Source organism: Mirounga angustirostris, unplaced genomic scaffold, assembly GCF_029215605.1.
Source record: "Mirounga angustirostris isolate CCGP_5_RB_7025 unplaced genomic scaffold, mMirAng1.0.hap1 SCAF_15, whole genome shotgun sequence".
Taxonomy (NCBI): domain Eukaryota; kingdom Metazoa; phylum Chordata; class Mammalia; order Carnivora; family Phocidae; genus Mirounga; species Mirounga angustirostris.
This window is the reverse complement of record NW_026991723.1, coordinates 76,733,092-76,753,951: the sequence shown is the minus strand read 5'-3', so window position 1 is coordinate 76,753,951 and position 20,860 is coordinate 76,733,092. Positions and strand designations below refer to the sequence as shown.

At 44.5% G+C, this 20,860-nt stretch overlaps 1 protein-coding gene across 5 annotated transcripts in view; it reads left to right on the top strand.

The window, feature by feature from the left end:
* The window catches only part of ASTN2 (astrotactin 2), an 883,583-nt gene that overhangs the window by 532,205 nt on the left and 330,518 nt on the right, over positions 1-20,860 (top strand). For all 5 annotated transcript variants that reach the window (XM_064579942.1, XM_064579940.1, XM_064579943.1 and 2 more), the window contains one exon: positions 18,012-18,178. In XM_064579942.1, coding sequence (XP_064436012.1) covers positions 18,012-18,178 — 167 coding nt within the window. The remainder of the gene's footprint in view (positions 1-18,011; positions 18,179-20,860) is intronic.

Here is a 20,860-nt window from a genome sequence, read left to right as displayed (position 1 = left end):
GTTTAGTACTCAGGTCAGAGCAGCTAGGGGACAGTTGGACAGGCTGCTGGGAGGCCTTGAAAAAAAAGGCTTAAAGCACCGCTGCCCGGGGGCTGGTTGGTTAGCCCTGGCGGTGCCTGGCAGGGATATGAGAGGCTTAGAGGTGGTCCTTAGTTCTCAGCTCTTGAGTTTCCTCTCACCCACCTCCGTTCCCAAAACACTGGACTAAGGAAACGTCAGGGTCCAGCATCTATGGCATCTGTCTCCATTCAGGGGTGGATTTTTTTCTTCTTCTTTCTCTTAAATTGCTCTCTGCAACAACAAAAAAAATAAAATAAAATATGCAAACCGCCCAAAATTACACTCAACATACGCTGAATAAATATATACCCACAGAAGCATATGTTCAATGGCCGCTTGTTCCATGCTTTCCAAAGCCAACTAGCTTAGAAAATCATTTCTCACACAGAGCCCGGGTGATCGATGAGAAGGTGCAGCATGAGGACACAGGCGCAAGCTGCAAATAGAGTTTTTAGATACAAAGGATGGGGAAGGGAAGGAGCCAGCGAGACCTAGCAGGCATCGAAAAGACCATGTCTTCAGGCTGTCCTGATAAAAGCCTGGCTCTGGCCCCTGAACCACTAGCTGACTACTAGGCAGAGCAGTGGTGAGAAGGAGCTCTTTGGGATCAGGGCCCGTGGGTTCAAATCCCGGTTCTGCCACTTACTATGTAATACCAAGATAGGTTGCTTTAAACCATTTTGTGTCTTAGTCTCCTAGTATCAAAAAAATGGGTAAAATAATAGTACCTACCTTACATGATTGTTGTATGAGGAGGTATCGCCAAAGGGTTGAGGAAACGGACTCTGGCGCCACCTTTCCTGGGTCTGCCATTTACTGGCTGTGTGATGTTGTGCAAGTTAACGAACCTTGCTGTGCCTCAGATTCCCCATCCGGTAAGTGAGCATGGTGATAGCATCCACCGCCAAGCGCTGCTTTGAGGAAGGGCCGCATCACTGGGAATTCAATGCTTAGAATGGGACCTGGCTCCACAGGAGGTGCTCAGATAATGTCTAGAAGCCTTTTTTTTTTTTTTTTTTGCCAGTGCTGTCTTGCATGTCTGTCTGTAGCGTGCATACCTTGTCAAAATTCTCGTGGCTCTGGGCCACTCTCAGAGAGAACAGAACATGGGGCTTCTTAAAACTAAAATCTAAGCATCTGTAATGCTGACCTGAAGCAAGTCCTCTCCTCTCCACAAGCCTCAGTTGCCCATTGGTGAGTGGTGAAAATAATAGTAAACCCTTTTCTGAGTAGTTGGGAAGAGGGAAGGATGTGCCTGGCATCGGGGGAGTGCACGACCCATGTCCACTCCTCTCCCAGCACCCTAGCACCACCAAGTGCCTGATCCAGTGGAAGGTGGTTCTTTCACTGAGTATTGCCTTTATCCCAGAAGGCACAGCTTAGGAATGGTGCGGGCCTGAGCTGAACCTCAACTCCACCCCACAGCTGCTCACTGCGTGATCTTGGGAAGCCCCTCTTCTCTGCGCCTCGGGGTCCTCTTCTTCCAATGGGGAGCTGAGTCTGTCTGGCAATCACATGGGGCTGGAACAATAGAATGTATGGGGAAGGACTTGAGAAACTTCAACACACACGGGAAGGGCGGCAGAGCATGACCTGATATCCTGGCTCTGCCACATACTTGCCCTGTAGCCTTGGGACAAGTGACTAAAGCTGTCTGTGCCTCAGTTTCCTCCTCTGAAAATTGAGAACAGTACTACCTATACCATCTGGCTATATTATGAGTTAATATTCTTTTTTTTTCCTTAAGATTTACTTACTTATTTGAGAGAGAGAGAAAACGTGAGCAGGGAGGAGGAGCAGAGGGGAAGGGAGGGAGAGAACCTCAAGCAGACTCCCCGCTGAGCATGGAGCCCGACATGGGGCTTGATCCCAGGACCCTAAGATCCTGACCTGAGCTGAAATCAGGAGTTGGAGGCTTAACCGACTGAGCCACCCAGGTGCCCCACCGTTATGAGTTAATATTCCAAACACATTTAGAATAGTGCCTGACACATGGTAAACACTATTAAGTGTTAGCTGTTATTATTATTATTATTATTAATTTTAAAGATTTTATTTATTTATTTGACAGAGAGAGACACAGCGAGAGAGGGAACACAAGCAGGGGGAGTAGGAGAGGGAGAAGCAGGCTTCCCCGTGGAGCAGGGAGCCCGATGCGGGGCTCGATCCCAGGACTCTGGGATCATGACCTGAGCCGAAGGCAGACGCTTAACGACTGAGCCACCCAGGGGCCCCTGTTAGCTGTTATTATTATTAATGAACTATACAAAGGCTATTTATTATAATCACTAGACAGTTATCGAATAGACGTTCAACAGGATTCTTGCAGGATTTTCTTGGGAAGGTGTTCTCTGTTCTCCCTTCCCTCAGCTCTCTGTGCTTATTTGTACCATATTAAACAACTCCAGGGCCTCTGAAATATTACTACTTATTCTTCTCCCTGTGTTAGACTAGATGCTTTTTGAAGGCCAGGCTAAGGCTTTGTGAACTTGATGGCCTGGAGGACAGTAGGCGTTGAATAGGCATTTGCTGAACTGAATTCCTATTCCGTGCAGTGTTCTGGGGAGCTCTAGAGAGAGAGGTGGAAGGCTTTATGACTCCAGCCAGAAGGAGGACCAGCCGTGGGAGGGGGCTGGAGGGGTGGGCTGCAAACCATATCCTCAAGCCACTCCCACAAGAGCAGCCCTTCTCCGAGGTTCCCCAGCTCTGGTGTCACCTACTACCCAAATCCACCACCAGACCTCCCTTGGAATTTCTGTGAGCCTCTTGATGAGAATAATAGGATGTCCAAGCTATAAGGCCCTTGGAAACCAGCTGCCACCTTTCTCATGGAACAGAGAGGAAGGCTGAGGCAGGAGAAGGGAAGAGAACTACCCCAAGCAGAGACTGTGATCTGCGTCTCCTAACTACCTGCGCTTCTCTAATGGGAAAGGCAGGTGGCCATAAATTCAGCTAGCTAGCCATGATCGCCATGGGTACCAGCAAAGCCAGCAATGCCTTTCAACACTGCTGTCATTCTCGAGCTTATTACTATTCTTGAGCATAAGCCGTCTTGAACCGTGACTTACCTCCCTCTGGGGGTTTACCCAATGCCTCCAGTTGGTTTAGATTCTCCTGGAGCTCAGAGACCACCACCCCTTCTATTCCTTTGTGTCTCCATTAGAAAGGAGCTGAGTGGGGCTAAGACCATGGGTTTCGAGCCAGACTCACCCATGCCTGCCCCACACCTCCACTCCTAGAAAGCTGAGTGACAGGGGAGAGGCACTTCTGGCCTTTTCAAAGCCTGTTCTCTCTTCGGCAACACTGGGCTAATAACAGCAAGCTCATAAAATCGTGGGCCTTGAGCAAAGCAGACTAAGGAGAACACCCAGTGTGCTGCCTGGCTCACAGTAGGTGCTCAGAGCACGTGAGTTTCCTTTCTCCTGTCTCCAGAAGTGTGTGTTGAACCCTGCACAGATGGCGGGCATGTGGCGAGAGAGGCCTGGCAGTGTTTCACAGGAACTCAAGACACAGCTAAGCAACGTGACCAGACATTTTAGTGCATTCCAAAAATATTTCCCGGGTATCAAATATTAAAGTGACGATGATCACAATAACAACTTTCTATGTCTAACTCTTCCCGCGCCCAACCCCCACCGCAATTCTACCGAGTATGTGTAATTAGTCTCAGTTTACACCGAGGTGCTTGAGTCTCAAAATGTTAATGAAGTGACTGGCTGGCATTACACGGCTAGTGAGTGGCAAAGCCAGGTGGGATTCTAGCCAGGATCGACCTGATTCCTAAGACCACACCAGCGTCTCCGTCCCCTGTGCTGGGCACTGGGACCGTGCTGGAAAGGGGAAGCTGTGTGTCTTCCACTCTCTCTCCTCAAATAACCCACAGACTCCTGGGGAGACAGACTGTGAACCAGAAGCCATCCGCCTGCCAGAATAGTGTTTGTGCTAGAATAATACTTAACACAGGAGAGAAGGAAAAATGGTGCTTGCTGACTCCGGGCATCAGAAGGAAGTAGCAACTTCCACACCAGAAGCTTCTTTGTCCATCATGGCGCTAAGGGTTCCCAGCAAACCCAGGAGGCAGGTAGTTATTATCAGGTCCATTTTAAAATGGGGAAACAAAAATCAGAAAGGTACAGTGACTTGCCCAAAGTCACACAGCCAGACTTTTTTTTTTTTTTTTTTTTTGTCTCTTCAGCATCCTTGTGCTTCTGGAGTTGGGAGGGGATCTGCAGAGGGGAGACTGTTTAAGCTTTCACTTAGAGGATACATAGGATTCTTTAGGAAGAGGAGGGTAGGCCTGGCTGGGGGCAAAGCATGGACAAAGGTGCTGAGGTTGGACCTGGAAGGTGCCGTTGGGTGTTTGCCTATATGGCTTCCACATCCAGGTGGAGGGACACGTGAAGCAGGGTCGTGGTTTGGCCAGTGGGCCTGGGAGCTCTCCTGGGGACTTGTTCTCCACTCTGAGGTCCGAGGCCCCCCATTGTGCCTGCCTACGTTCCCCGCTATTGATCCCTGTAATCTTTTTTTGCATGCCTACCCCCTTCCTCCATGTCAGCATCAGATTGAGCGACGGCTGAATTGGCATGAGTTGATTAAAACTCCTTGTAGTTATGGGCTCTCAACTGGCCTGGTTGTCCAAATCAATGTCTGCAGTAATAGGCAGTCTAGCTGGCCTTGTTGACAGATTGAGGCTGAGGAGGGAGAGGTGCGGGGGATGGGCAACAGCAGGGTCTTCCCCACACACTCCCTTTCCAGGCTGTACTCCAGAGGCCTCCTGGGACTAGGGCAGCCAGGCCCACTCGGCCTCCGATCAAAGGGATGGTCCCTAATGAAGGCCTCCGCAGCCCTTGCTTAGCTCCTGCAATCCTCTGTAACCTCGCCTGTCAAACAAGTGTATCTTAGAGGTGCCCCTGAGTTTTGCTGTGAGGATTTGAGGAGATGACATAGGGGAAAATGTCTATCACATGGTACATCATTGCTTCCTTCCCTCTGTTTTCTTCTTCCTGGGATGCTGTATCTGATCTGTACATCTAGGACTCTGCTGCCAACAACCCCTATGTGTCCCCTCAAAATCTACATCACGACCTTCCTACAAAGTTCTCAGAATTACTGTGTAGGCCCAGCCAGTCTGAACCACTTGTGACATCATGGACAGGCCACCTTCAGGTGGATCAGGGAGAAAGAACCCCTTTTTTGCAATCGGGGACCTTCCACTGAAGGCTGCCTCTCACTTGCTGTGTGACCTCAGGCAAGTCACTTGGCCTCTCTGGGCTTTAGTTTTATCATCTGCCAAAGGAGCATGATGATGCAGGTCCTACCTCAGCATTGTTGAGAATATAGCAAAAACTGCCTGTGGCAATATTCTGCTTACCCTCTGCAGGTCAGCAGTCCTCTTCCATTGCTTCCTGAATGCATTCCCTATTTGGGGGAAAGTGACAAGAAATTCAAATACCAGTTACCATTTTTTGAGCAACTGCCATTGTGTCAGACATCTGTCGGGTGTGTGCTCTAGTTTGGTTCTCTCATAAGTCCAGGGAGGTAGGAGCGACTCCCTCCAGTACAGAGATGTGGAAACTGAGGCTCAGAGAAGCAAGGGCACACAGGGAGGAAGTGGCAGACTTCACTCACAGTTGTGGGATGCTCTCCGGCTGACAGCGTGCTCAGCCTTCCACTCACGAATGACCTCATTGCCTTTGCTTTGTCTCATATAACCCCTACCGAGATCTGATGGGGGTAGTCGATTGGTAGAAAGCAGGACTCTTGCTAGGAGGTAGTATTGTTATTATGCTTCACTGGTGATGAGGGAAATCAGGTACTTGCTGAGCCCTGGGAGGAGGACAAGGTTCTGCCCATAGTTAGGCAGGTGTGGAGTCATCCTGGTGATGTCTTAAAACGTGCTCAATCAATTCAAAGGGGATTCTCCACTCCCTTCTGAAATAGTTCTCTCCTTTTCACAGTTCATTGTTGTTTTAACAAAAAAAAACAAGCAGCTCAGAGCTAAGAGTCTTGTCCACCTTCCACTTGTCCAATGCCTTCATTTTATAGTATAGCAAACAGACTCAGACAGCAGGACGTGCCTGCCGAAAGCTACCCAACCAGTTAGAGAACAGAGAGAGGCAGACCCAAAACTCAGCTCTCCAGAGAGCCTTCATTCACATGCATTTCTTTTTACTGAGGGCTTGCTAGGGTTTGGCTACTTGTCTCCATCAACCATTTGCCTGCTACACCCACTTTGAGACAGGTCTTCCAGATGTGGAAACTGAGGCTCAAAGAAGCATGACTAGCTCTAGGTGACAGCTAAGAAGAGGCTGGGTCTGAGGCTGGAGTACTTTCTGTGATCCCACCCTATTTCTCAGGTCCAAGATTGTAGAAGAGAAGGAAGATACCACACTGTTGTCTCCCACGGCCTGAGGGAGGGGCAGGGCTCCCTCAGGTAAGCACCACCCTGGAAATCCCAGGATTACTTGCCATATGAGTCACTCAAGCCCCAGGAAAAGTTATTTTGTCTTGTAAGTTGGTTGTTTTTCCTTCTGCTCAGAATACCTGGCCCACCTTCTAGACCTGGGGGTGGGGTAGTGGAGCAGCTCATTACAAATTTTGTACTTGAAGCAATTTGCATTCTATAATTAATGAATATTAAAATGCATAATTACAATTGGAAACAAATGGCTTGGTGATGGATGTTGAAAACAGGGCTGAAGGAGTGAGAGAAGGCCCAGGGGATGGTAAAGGGGGCTGGGAGGAGTAAGGCAGGGCCAGCATGTTGTAGAGACAGCTGAGAATTCCCCAGGTACACCTCCCCGACTCAGATCCTCAAGACTTTAAGGCTCAGGGACTCAGGCTCAGGGTCTTCCTGTGAGTCCTTGCCTGAAATGAAACAGAATGGAGACTGTGAGGTTCTGGAGCTCAGCTGAACTGGGTTTCTCATCCACTTACTGAAAAACCTCTGGCAAAAGAGCAGCCCTCCAAGGAATGGGGCCATTATGAAGTGGACCTGCCCCTTTTCTTCTGCCCACTCCCGGACCCACAGAGTCTGCCTCTCACAGCTTCTTTTTATGAGCCCTAATAAAGTGCTTACAGATAACTGAATTCACTGACTTCAGTCAACTCTTCAAGGTAGCAAACCTAATCACTTCACAACCTTCAATGCCTTCCAGTTGTACTTAGAATAAACTCAAGATGACTTCCCATGGCTGAAGTCAGGGGTCAATAACTTTTTTGTATAAAGAACCATGGTAGTAAATATTTTAGGCTTTGCAAGTCACATGTGTGTGTTGTTGTTGTTGTTATTGTTTGGTCTTATAGTATTCCTTAAAAACAAAACAAAACAGAACTTTAAAAATTTAAACATTCTTAGTCCTGTGGAAAATAGGCTGTGAGGGAGTAGATGTCTTTTTCTCTCCTTCTCCTGCTAAATACAACTAAAAATGCTGGAGGTTATATATAAAACAAACATAAGTCTGTGAAAGGTGGAGAGAAGAAGGCAGACCAGCTAGGAACTTGGGGGCCCATGGAGATATGGTGGCCAGTAGCTTGGATTTTCTTTTTGCCTCATATGTTCCAAGTGTGGAGCTGAAGGAGCCAGCAAGTCAGAAATGCCAGGAGGTAAAGACCAAACAAAACAAAATAAAAGCAAGCAACACAAAAACAACCCCAAACCCAAAGCCTGCTCTCTTCAGCCAGAGTCCCAGGAAAATGGCAGCCTATGAAGACAAAATTTTTAGACAATAATCACTCTAGCCAAACATCACAGAAAAAACATGGTCGAATCCCAACCCAGTCTAGCAAAGGCCAAGTAGGGAGCTAGACTTCCATTCTTACCAGATTGTAATGATACAATCTGATAATACTGTCCTCCCCTTTCCTTACTGCAAGGATGTCAGAGAAGGCCAAGTGGGAAAAGTGGGATTCTACTTCCCCTGACAGTAATGAGCTATGCCTCCACTTTCCCCAGCTGGAACAGTGTCAGAGGAATCCAGATAAAATAGAAGGTTTAAATAAGATCCAGAGTTAAAACATAATAACATAACATAATGCCCCAAGTCATCCAGGTTTCCATCAAGAATCACTTGTCCTACCAAGAACCTGAAAGATCTCAAACAGAATGCAAAAAAAGATTGCATAGATGCCATTACAAAAATAACAGGGATATTGGAAGTTAATGAGAAATATGTTAAAATAGCCATCATAAAAATGCTTAAACAAGCAATTAAAGCACAAATGAGAAAAACAGAAAGTCTTATCAAAGAAGTAGAAGATATAAAGGAGAAACAAATGAAAATGATAGAACTGAAAAATACAATCAAAATTTTTTTTTGAAAACTCAGTGGATTGACTTGACTAGCAGATGGAGAGGACAGAGGAAATAACGAGTGAACTTAAAGATAGAACAATAGAAACTACCCACTCTGAACATCAAGAGACAAGACTGATAAAGAAAATAAGGGGCCAGAAGGAGACCAGAAAGAGTGGAACTGAAAAAGTGCTCAAAGAAATAATGGCTGAAAATTTCTCAAATTTGGTAAAATGCATAAGTATACATATTTGAAAAACTGAGGAAACTGCAGATTAAACACAAAGAAATCCATACCAACAATCATAGTCAAATTTCAGTTTTTCAAGGAAAACATCTTGAAAGAAAGGAGAAAGAAATGACATCTTATTTATAGGGGAAACACAATTTGAATGATGGTGGAATTCTCATGAGAAACCATGGAGGCCAGGAGGAGGTGGCACACATTTTTTAAGTGTTGGATGAAAAACAAAAACAAAAACTGGGAATTCAAAATCCTGTGCCCAGTGGTTATCTTTTTGGAATGAAGGAGAAATTAAGACATTCTCATATGAAGGAAAACTAAGAGAATTGATTGCCAGTAGACTTATTCTAAAGACTGGCTAAAGGAAGTTCTTGAAACAGAAAGGGAATGATAGAAAAAAGGATTTTGGAACACTGAGAAAGAAGAAAGAATACAACACAAATATGGGTAAATGCAAAAGACCTTCCTTCTCATTTTGAGTTTCCTACATTATGTTAGACAGTTAAAGTAAAAATGACAGCACTATCTGATGTGGTCTTAAATGTATTTAGAGGAATATTTAAGAAAATTATGTTGCAGATGGGAGAAAATAAAGCGATATAAAGGGAGGTAAGATTTCTATACATGACTTAAATGAGTAAAATGATGGCATAAGTAGACTGTGATAAGTTATGCATACCTAGAGCAAACACTAAAAACTATACAAAGAGATGTACTTAAAAACACTATAGATAAATCAACATGGAGGGCGCCTGGGTGGCTCAGTTGGTTAAGCCACTGCCTTCGGCTCAGGTCATGATCCTGGAGTCCCTGAATCGAGTCCCGCATCGGGCTCCCTGCTCGGCACGGAGTCTGCTTCTCCCTCTGACCCTCCCCCTTCTCATGCTCTCTCTCTCTATCTCATTCTCTCTCTCAAATAAATAAACAAAAAATCTTAAAAAAAAAAAATCAACATGGAATTTAAAAAATGTTGAAATAACCCACAAGAAGATAAGACAAAGAAAACTGAAAAATGGAGATCAGAAAACAAAATAAAAATCTAACTTAAGCTCTAAAATACCAGTAATCACATTAAAGGTAAATGGTCTAAAAAAACAAATTGAAAGACAGAAATTGGCAGAGTTGATTTAAAAATAGGAACTCACTTAACATATACAAGAAACTCAATGTATAATGATTTAGGCAAGTTGAAAGTAAATAAAAAGACATATGCAAATCAAACAAAAGCAGGAGTAGCTATGTTCATATCAGAAAAAGTAAGCCAGAGGGAAATCATATAATAATGAAAGGCCCATCCACCAAGAAGTCATAGCAGTCCTGAATGTTTATACATCAAACAACAGATCTGCAAAATGTGTAAAGCAAAAACCAATAGAACTAAAAGGAAAAATATAAAAATCCACAATTATAGTTAGATACACTGACCTTCCTCTCTCAACAACTGCTATAACAATTAGAAAATTACTGGTTATAGAATAACTCAATGACATCATCAACTAAAACGATCTAGTTAACATTTATAGAACACACTGCCCAGCAACAACAGAATACACATTCTTTTCAAGTGCCTATGGAACACATGCCAAGATAGACCATATCCTGGGGCATGAAAAAAACCTTAGTAAATTTTAAAAATTCCAGTCATACAGAGTGTATTCTCTAGCTACAATAGAATCAAACTATGAAGCAATAACAAATAACAGAAAAATCTTTAAATACTTGGAAACCTCACAACACATTTCTAAATAATCCATGGATTAAAGAGGAAGTCTCAAGGAAATAAAAAATACACTGAATTGAAAGAAATAAAAATACAGTATATCAGAATTTGTGGGACACAGCTATCATAATGATCTATCCTTTCCTTGTAATTTCTCTGTGTCTTTATATTTAATGAGGAGGAAAGTTATAGCCATGAATGCATACATTAGAAAAGAAGTTTCAAGTAATAATCTAAGATTCCACCTTAAGAACCTACAAAAAAGAAAACAAAATAAATCCAAAGCAAGCAGAGGAAAGGAAATTAATGCACTTAAAAACAGAAAGAAAAAAAAAACTACACAAAAGTCAATGAAATAAAAAACTGATACCTTGAAAACATCAAGAAAATTGGGGGGAAAAAAACTAGCAAGACTGATAAAAGGGAGAGAAGATACAAGTTATCAATATCAGGAATGAAACAGGTTATATACAATACAATTTGCAATGCCTAAAAAATAATGAAATACTTTGATGTAAATCTACTAAAACACGCATGGGACATGTATGCTGAAAACTACGGAATGCTGATAAAGATATTTTTTAAGATTTTGTATATTTTATTTGAGAAGGAGAGAGAGAGAGAGCATGAACAGGAGGAGGGGCAGAGAGAGAGGGAGAAGCAGAATCCCAGCAGGCAGGGAGCCCAACATGGGGCTTAATTCCAGGACCCCGGAGATCATGCCTGAGCCAAAGGCAGACACTTAACTGACTGAGCCACCCAGGTGCTCTCATGAAAGATATTTTTAAAAGATCTAAGTAAATGGAGAGACAAACTGTGTTCATGAATTGGAGGACTCAACATCATAAAGATCTCCATTCTCTTCAAATTGATGTAAAGTTTTAGGATAATTCCTATTAAAACCTCAGCATGATCTTTTTCTTTCTATAGATAAAGACAGGATTCTCCTGAAACTTATATGGAAGGGCAAAGGAACTAAGAGAAGCAAAACTTCTTTTGAAAAAGTAGAATAAAGTGGAAGGAGTCAGTCTACCCTATTTCTAGATGCATATAGTTATGGTAATCAAGACTGTGGTGTTAGTAGAAGGGCAAACCTATAGATCAATGGACAGAATAAAAAACCCAGAAATGACCCACACAGACAGGCTTAATTTAGTTTTTGTTTGGTTGTTGGTTTTTTTGTTTTTGTTTTTGTTTTTTACAAAGAAGCAAAAGCAATTTAATGGAGAAAAGAGAGCTTTTCAACAAAGGGTGCTATACAATTGCACATTCACAGGCAAGAAAACAAACCTCACTGAAAGTCTCACACCTCATGCAAAAATTAACTCAAAATGTATCACAGAATTAATTGTGAAACATAAAGCCATAACACTTCTAGAAAAATACACACACACAAGAGAGAATCTTTGAGATTTGGGCTTGGCAAAATGTTCTTAGATTCTAAAAGTATGATCCATAAAAGAGAAAATGGTAACTTGGATTTCATCAAAATTAAAAACATTTGCTCTGTGAAAGCTCATTTGAAGAAGATGAGAAGACAAGTTACAAACTGGGAGAGAAAATACATTTGCAAGCCACATCTCTGACAAAAGTCTAATGTCTAGAATATATAAAGAACTCTCAAGCCTTAGTAAAAAAAAAAAAAAACCAAATCATTCAATCAGAAAATGGGCAAAAGACATTAAGAGACATCTCACTGAAAAGGATATACAGATGGAAATGGAGCACAAGAGATATTCAGCACCACTAACTGCTAGGGAAATTCAAATTAAAACCACAGTGAAGGTATTACTACACACATATCAGGATGTCCATGTATATATGTATGGACAACATCAAATGCTGTTGAGGGTGAATCACTCATACATTACTTGTGGGAATTTAAAATAGGACAACAACTCTGGAAAACAGTTTGGCAGCTTCCTAAAGAAATTGAATATGCAACTATTATATGACCCAGAAATTTATGTTTACACCATATCTTGTATGCAGATGTTTATAGCAGCTGTTCATTATAGCTCAGAAATGGAAGCAACCCACATGTCCTCCAGCAGGTGAATGGTTAAATGCACAATGGTATGTCCATACCATGGACTACTACTGTACAATAAAAAAGGAACTAAATGTTGATACGTCAGCAATCTGGATGAACATGAGAAGGATGTTGAGTGGGGGAAAAAACAGCCAATCCCCAAAGGTCACATACTATATGATTTTATTGATGTTATATTCCTGAAATGACAGAAATTCTATAATGCATTCCAAAGAATTCTATAATGTAAAGGAATGGAGAACATGGTGGTTTCTGGGTATAAAGAAAAGGAGTCAGGTGGGAAGTGGGTGTGATTTAAAAGGGCAACAGAAAGATTTTCTGTAGTGAATCAAATGCTCTGTATCTTGATGATCAATGTATATATCCTGGCTGTGATATTTTTTTCTATAGCTTTCCAAGATGTTTCCCTTGGAGGAAACTGGTCAAAAGGTACACAGGATTTCTCTATATCATTTTATTTCTTACAACTGCATGTGAATCTACAATTATCTCAAAATGTAAAAATAATAATAATAATATTTTTTTAAAAAAAGCAAACGAACAGGGTTCAGACTGGATTTGGCTTGCAGATCATAGTGGGCCAACTCTGGCTTAAGTGATTGGGTCACTCCCTTCCTTGCATACCTTGCCTTGTGCTAGCTAACCTTGTTTTCTCCTGTCTCACTGAGCTTTGACCATCTGGCCTTCTCTGTTCCATAGACAGGCCAACACTGTTCCTCCCTCAGGACTTCCATATTTCCGGCTCCTTCTTGGATAATGCTTCCCACTTGTATTCACCCAGGAGACTCCACTCATTACTCAGAAGTCGCTCAGATGTTCAATGTATGCCTCCTTCACTCCATCCCCATTCACTTGGTTCGTTCTTCCTCTCACTTTTTTCACACCATGGGATAACCATTTTATTTATTTACTCATTAGTCATTTGTCTCCTCTCTAGAATATAAACTCCATGAGAGCAAGGCCTTGTCTCTTGTGTTTACTGCGACATTTTCAGCACCCAGCACATTTGGTTAGCACTGAGTAGGTGTCCAGTAAATATTTTTTGAACGATCCAATGAAGGGCTTGTATAGGTAAGAAAGAAGCTGATAGTTTCAGTTAGGTTTCCTTTTGGGGGGTTGGGTTCATTCCTTTACCATTTGTACTTTTGCCCTTCATTTATGAAGTGCTTACTATGTGCTGGGTTCTGAGCCAGGCACTTCCGGAGTGTTTTCTCATAAAGTCTCCAGAAATTCCTCCACGAGAGGCACCATTACTCCCGTTTTCCAGCTGAGGAACATGAGGAGCTCTCTGAGGTGAACCACTTGCCGGCACCCTCAGGGTCACAAAGCCTGCATGGACTCAGGCCTGACTTCAGTCCCCATACTCTTGTCTCCAAGCTCCCCCCCCCCCAACCATTTAAAGAAAGGAAACTGAGGCCCAACTGGGTTCAAGGACTTGCCCAGCACACAAAGCAAGTAAGCAGAAGTGCCTGGGCAGGAGTTCTGATCTTCCTCTTTCTAGTATGGCAGCATGTCTCCCTTTTGCTCAGGGACATCTTCTCCTGACTAAGAGGAAGTCTTCTCTGACCAAGGTGTCCCTACTCCAGTAACGCCTAGTAACTCACACTGGCATTGTTTTTCTTTTCCCATTCAAATTATCCTGTGCTTCTTAGTTTGTTCTGTTATAGTCCTCTGTCTGACAGATACATAATATTCCTTAGCTCTCAGAGTAGATTCTAAGCTCCTTCAAATTACCCACAACAGTAGCTGCCACTTGCTGAGCGCTCTGCTGAGCATTTGATGCATTTCGCTCCCTGTATTAGTTATCTATTGCCGCATAACAAATCATCCCAAAACTGAGCAGCGGAAAACGAAAAGCTCTCACTATCTCACATCATCTTTGAGGGTTAGAAACTCAAGAGTGGCTTAGCTGGGTGGGTCTGGCCCCTCTGAGGTTGTAGTCAAGGTGTCAGCTGACTGAACTGGCCTGATTGGGGCTGCAGGGTCTGTTTCCAAGCTTACGCATGTGCTGTTGGAAGGTCAGCCTCGCTGGCTGTTGGCCAGAGGCTTCCTTCCGTTCCCTGCCCCACGGGACTCCCTCTACTGCTGCTCACAACATGGCAGTTTGAGTTCACCACAGCAAGTGATATGAAAGAGAGGGAGGGAGGCAGAGGGAAGCCTCAGTCTTCTATAATCTAATCTTAGAAGAGATATACCATCAGTTCTGCCATATGCTATTGGTCATGCCGAGCAGGGCGGTACAGTGTGGGAGGAGACTGCACCGGGTGTGAACGCCAGGAGGCAGGAATCACCGGGGACCATCTTGGATGCTGGATACAACTCTGTTTACTCCTTACAGTAATCCTATGAAGACAGATGAGGTTGAGTCACTGGCAAGAGGTTACGCAGCTTGTAAGAAGCCGAGCTTGGATTCAGACCCAAAGTTATCACACAAACACACTATACATCCTGTCTGGCACTCAGATGGCTCATTGGAAAAGTCTCAAGTGGCTACAATGTTGCAGACACTATGCTGAGTATGTGCGGCAGCTGGGGGCAAGGCAGGAAGGTCCATTGTATTACAAACTTTGCATTTTGGTGAGTGAGACAGATGATAAGCTGTGAAGTAATTGAAATAATATGCAAGTAACCTCAAATGACGATACTGGTAGATCTAGTCTGCCCTCACCCACCTGCGAGAACTCAGGGCTTGAAGTCCACGCTGGATGAAGGGATGATCGTGTGGGGGCGATCAGAAAACCCACTTCATCTGCTCAGAACACCTTTCCCATGGTCACAGACTGAATGCAAGTTTAATTCTAGCTCTGCCTTTCATTTGCTGTGTTATGTTAATCAAGGAACTTCACCTCTCTGAGCTGCAGTTTCCCATCTGTAAATCATCATCAGGTTTGCCTTCAGCTAGAAAATGCGTTAATGTAAAGGGTAGTAAGTATGGTGGGTGGAGCCCCAAGTTGGGATGGGGGCCCTGGCTCTGTACCCTCTGCTCCAGTGTGCTAGTTTTTTGCGGGGACACCCTCCTCCTCTCTGAGCCTCAATTTTAAAGTAAGGAAATTAAGTCAACTCTAAATCCATCTTTGCTCCAATGTCCTGAGACGGGAAATCCATCAGTCAGTTAGTGACGGGGGAGTGGAGTGAGTTGCCTGGGAGTTAGCTAAGAGCTACAGAGCCAGAAAGCCTGGAAAGCCCCGCCCCTGCCAATTCTCCTCAGTTTCCTGGTCTGTAAAATGGGACTAATGATACTTCCCACCAGAATTGGCTTCCTGTGGGCACTGTACCAAATCACCACAAACTGTGTGGCTGAAGACGATGAAAATATATTCTCTGTCAGTTCCAGAGGGCAGAGGTCTGAAGTCATGGTGCTATGGGGGTCCTGCTCCCTCCAGGGGCTCCCTTGCTTCCTTCCGGCTTCTGGAGGTTCCAGCATTGACTGACTCATGGCCACATGGCTGAAATCTCTGCTGTGCATTCACATGGCCTTCTCATCTGTGTCAGTCCTCTCTGTGTCTCTATCTTATGAGGACATCCGTGACCATTCAGATCTACCTTGATAATCCAGCTAGTCTGTGTAATGCAAGGATATTAATTTAATCACATCCGCCAAAACCTTACCATCGAAGGTGACATTCACAGGTTTTGGGGGTCAGGACAGAAACATATCTTGGGAAGCCATTATCAGCCTACCACACTACCTCATAGGTTTGCTATAAGGACTAAGTAAAAACAGGTTAAGGGTTTTGATCTTGCCTGGATTACAGAACATACTTTTTTAAAGAATAAAAGTGGTAGGGAATTAGCTGGGGATGGGAAGAACTAGGAGTGATTCCGTGCCCCAGATCCCTCCTGTCATCTGGTAAGAAGGTCAGCCATTCTTTCCAGTGCTCATCCCCGAGTCTCTGCGGATGGACAGACCCAGCCCCGAGTACCCGTAAATGGCTCCCAAATGACCCCGTGACCAGGTGCCCTCCTGTCTGACCCTGAGTGTTCCGAGACAAGCAGGGGCGTCCTCTGAGCTTGTATTAATATTTATAGCACTTCACTCACATGGAAAATTGATTTTTCTTCTTAAGCACAAAATGTAGCCAGTTTTATAACCTTTCTGCAGCTTGACAAAGGCCATTTATAACCCACTTTCTCAGTCACCCTCCCTGGCACTAGTCTTAAATGTCTCGAAGAACTCTCATGCATTTGTAATTATGAATTCTTCTTAGGCAAAATTTGATTTCCAGGAGGGCTGACCTTTTGTTGTTGTTGTTGTTGTTGTTATGGTAGTCTTTGTAAATTGATTTTTGTGTGTGTGTTTGTTATTGATGTTCAGGATGGTGACTTGGGGAAGGGACTGGGGGCGGGGGGTGTGTGTATCATGGGGCCATTTTAATCAGTGATGTCCAGTGATGGATGAGGAGGGCTGAGCTCTGGGTGTTCATCTCTGTGGACAGGAAATGCCAGCAGGGTGACTGAAATTAAAACCTTGTACCTTGTTTTCAGTCCCGGATGCAGGAGAGTTGGTCCTGCTTCTCTGTCTGTCAGACAGGAAAAGATGAGCTCAGCTCATCAAATGATGGAAAAGAAATAGCCAGTTGTCCCTACGGAATAGGATCTTCCCTTTATGGAGAACTTAGCAGATGCCAGGCACACTGATAAGAGCATTTGGCTGAGGTCACTCAAGATTGGAGTCATTGGGGTTTTTTAGGGACCGGAGGGCTGCTGGTTTGGTGACCTGGAGAGAGGTGCTCATGGCCAGGCAGAGGATCTGAGGCACCTGTGGAGGACCTTGCCTATCATCTTAAGGAGATTCAAGGTGTTGCTATTGTTGTGGAAAATGCATTCATTTATTTAAGCTGGGGAGGGATGATTTAGAAATAGCACTCTGTTGGCCATCAGGAGGATGGTGTGGAAGAGACCAGACTGGAGTTTACGGGCTCCTGCTGTGGGCATGCAGGAGTCCCATTCAGGAGTCTGGAGACAGGGATGGAAACAAAGAGACAAATTCAAGACAGGAAGGAAGAGAACTCACGTGTGACAAGTACCGAATTGTGTGTGGAATTCTGAAGTAAGGTGCACACTCCCAGGATCCAATTTAAGTTTGACAACAAATCCACAGGGGTAGGTGCCATGCCCATTTAACAGATGAAGAGACTGAGGCTCAGAGATGGTGAATAACTTGCCCCAGATCACAGAGGGAGAAGAAGAAGAGCTGGAATGTAAATTCATAGCAGTAGGAACTCTTTAAAATATATCTGGCTGCCGGCCAGAGTGATTTTTCATCAATGGCAGACCCTATTGGACCATAATACATGCAATAAAGATGATGGTTCCAGCATTGTCAATAGGAAGAGCAGCTAACACACTTGCTGAACATTTGCCGTGTGGGCTGCAGTGTTCTGAGCACTTTGCTGACGGTACCTCCTTGTATTCTCACACATCTACCGGGCAGATACTGACAAAAGTCCCATTTCGCGGGCGGGCACACTGAGGGTCAGAGAGGCCACAGAGCTCTGAATTGGCCAAACAGGACTTTGATGGAAACTGTCTCTGTGGTCCCTGCAGCATGCCGCTTTTCAGAAGGTGGGAGGAGAGGGCTTGAGGGGACCCACCACCTCCTGGGCCATGACCGCCCTGTTGCTCTCTCTCCCCCGAGCAGTGCCCCGAGGAGCTGAGGCCCATGAAGGACGGCTCCGGATGCTACGACCACTCCAAAGGTATCGACTGCTCGGACGGCTTCAACGGGGGCTGTGAGCAGCTGTGCCTGCAGCAGACGCTGCCTTTGCCCTATGACGCCACCTCCAGCACCATCTTCATGTTCTGCGGGTGAGTGTTTGTGCCCGAGGCCCAGCCACTCCCTGCACAGCGGCGGCCGGGAGATGTGGGGAAAGGTCAGGAGCTGCAGGCAGGCCAAGGCGGGCCTGACCTTCAACGAAATGCCTTTCTCTGTCTGCTCTTTCAGCCCAGGAAGCAAAAGGCAACAGGATAACCTTCTATTGGGTATTGGGAAGAAGAAAAGAAGAAGTAAAATAAATAATTGATTAATGGTTATAATAAATGGAATCCATGCTCAGGCTGTGTCCTAGGGTCAGGACAGTTTTGTGCTGAAGCCCCCTGCCCCTTCTGCATACCCCCTACAGCCCCGGTCAGTGTAGTTTGGAGACCAGACCAGGCACCCTTTTAAAGGTGTCATTGAAGAACCAGCAGGTGTGCGTTAAGGACACAGGCTTAGGCCAGGCTTTCAACCCTGTTTCTTTCTTTCTTTTTTTTTTTAAAGATTTTATTTATTTGTTTGAGAGAGAGAGAAACCACATGAGAGGGGGGAGGGTCAGAGGGTGAAGCAGACTCCCCGCTAAGCAGGGAGCCCGATGCGGGACTCGATCCAGGGACTCCAGGATCATGACCTGAGCCGAAGGCAGTCGCTCAACCAACTGAGCCACCCAGGCGCCCTCAACCCTGTTTCTGCAGGAATTTAGCAGCGCCCATTCAGGGATGGCCTCTAAAGCCCTATCTGTAAGGCGAACCAAGTGGGGGCAGGGAGGCAGGAAGGAGGCCATGCAGCCCTACAATGGCATTTTAAAATTCATCTGAGACTGAAAGAAGGGGCACACTGGGACCAGCTTGCTGAGTGGCCTGGGACAAGTCGCTTTTCCTCTCTGGGTGCTGCCTGTAAAATGAGAGCTTTGGGCAAGGATGCCCACCATTCTTTCCAGTTTTCCTTGTTTTCCGTGCAGAGGACCTCAGTGGGAGTTACCTCTCTCCGGAATGGCATCCCACGGAGGGCTTGGTCCTCAGCAGTCACTCAGGGGAATGGATGCACTCTTTCCTCTCTGCCTCGCTCTCCTCCTGGTGACATCTCCATTTTTAAAAATGTGCTCATCCTTTGACATTCTGTGACAGACAAATAATCCCGTGCTTGTGCAAGAATGTCAGTCATTGAAATACGCTCTGTGCTTTACTGAGATAGAAAAACAGAATGAGATTTAACAAGAACCTTTTCAGTCCTACGTCTTATGCAAAAGAGGGTGGGGGAGGATGTATGCGTTTAATCCCAGTTTGAAAGAAAATGAATTTTACCTGCAGGGTTCTAGTCCAGGGCTCCGGTGTTCCTTCTGGGACATATTTCAGGGTCTCCCCCTCTACCCCAGTTACACTGGGGCTGCAGGTGCCTTTGAGCAGGTGTTGGAGCAGCTTGCTAGAGGCCCTAGATATGTATCAGTAAAATAAATAAGAAATAAATTAGTGTATGCAGACCTGAATTTATAGCTGACTCTCCTCAGCTTAAGTTACTACAGGGCAGTGTTGAGTAAATTATGCATGGGCTTAGATCTGAGGCTTGAATACAGAATCAGCTGTGTTCTTATCATTATTTTTCTCCCTGCGTACTTGGTATGTGTGTGGGGGGGTGGTCCTTCTGTTGCAAATAACAACAGTAACAGCAGCAGGGATGACACTAGTGGACTTGGACACAGAAATGGTCAGCACCGTCCGTCTGTAGCACACTGCAGCGGTCAAGGGGAGGCGGCAGACGTTAGCTCTCATCGCAGCGCTACCAATATCTCTCTCGTGGACATTGGGCAAGCCTCTGAGGACCCCTGCTCTTCAGTTTCTTCCTCTCTAAACTATTAATAAAATTTACTTCAATACAAAGATGGTTGGGAAGAATGCAACATATTTACTGTTTATTACCCCATTAAGCTTAAGTCACGTGCCCAAGGTCACGTGGCTAGTAATGTAGCTCACTCCCTTCTTCCTGTGTGACCTTGAGCAAGTCACTTAACATCTCTGTGCCTCCCTTTCCTCATCTGTAAAATGGGGATGGTAATTGTTATCTCTTTATGGAATTGTTGTGAGGACTAAAATGCATCACATCACAACTTATATGAATATCTGTAAAGTGCTTCTGAACAGCGCTTTTTGAAGTACAGTTGAAATACAATATAATATTAGTTTCAGATGTACAACATGGGGATTCGACATTTATATACATTATGAAATGCTCACCACAGTAGGTGCAGTTACCATCTGTCATCATACAAAGTTATTATACTGTTATTGACTATATTTGCTATGTCATGCTTTGCAACCCCATGACTTATTTATCACTGGAAGTTTTTTCCCCTCAATCCCCGATCCCCTTCTCCTATTTCACCTGGCCCTCCACCTCCCCTCCCCTCCGGCAACCACCAGTTTGTTCTCTGTATTTATGACTCTGTTTCTGTTTCGTTTTGTTTGTTTTGATTTTTAGATTCCACAGATAAGGGAAATCATTTGGTATTTTTCTTTCTCTGTCTGACTACTTTCACCAAGCATAAGACACTCTAGATCCATCCATGTTGCTGCAAATGGCAGGATTTCTTTTTTTTTTTTGGATGGCAGAGTAATATCCCATTGTGTATATATATCACATCTTCTTTATCCATTTGTCTGTGGATTGACACGGGGTTGCTTCTGTATCTTGGCTATTGTAAATAGTGCTGCAACAAACATCAGGGTGCATGTATCTTT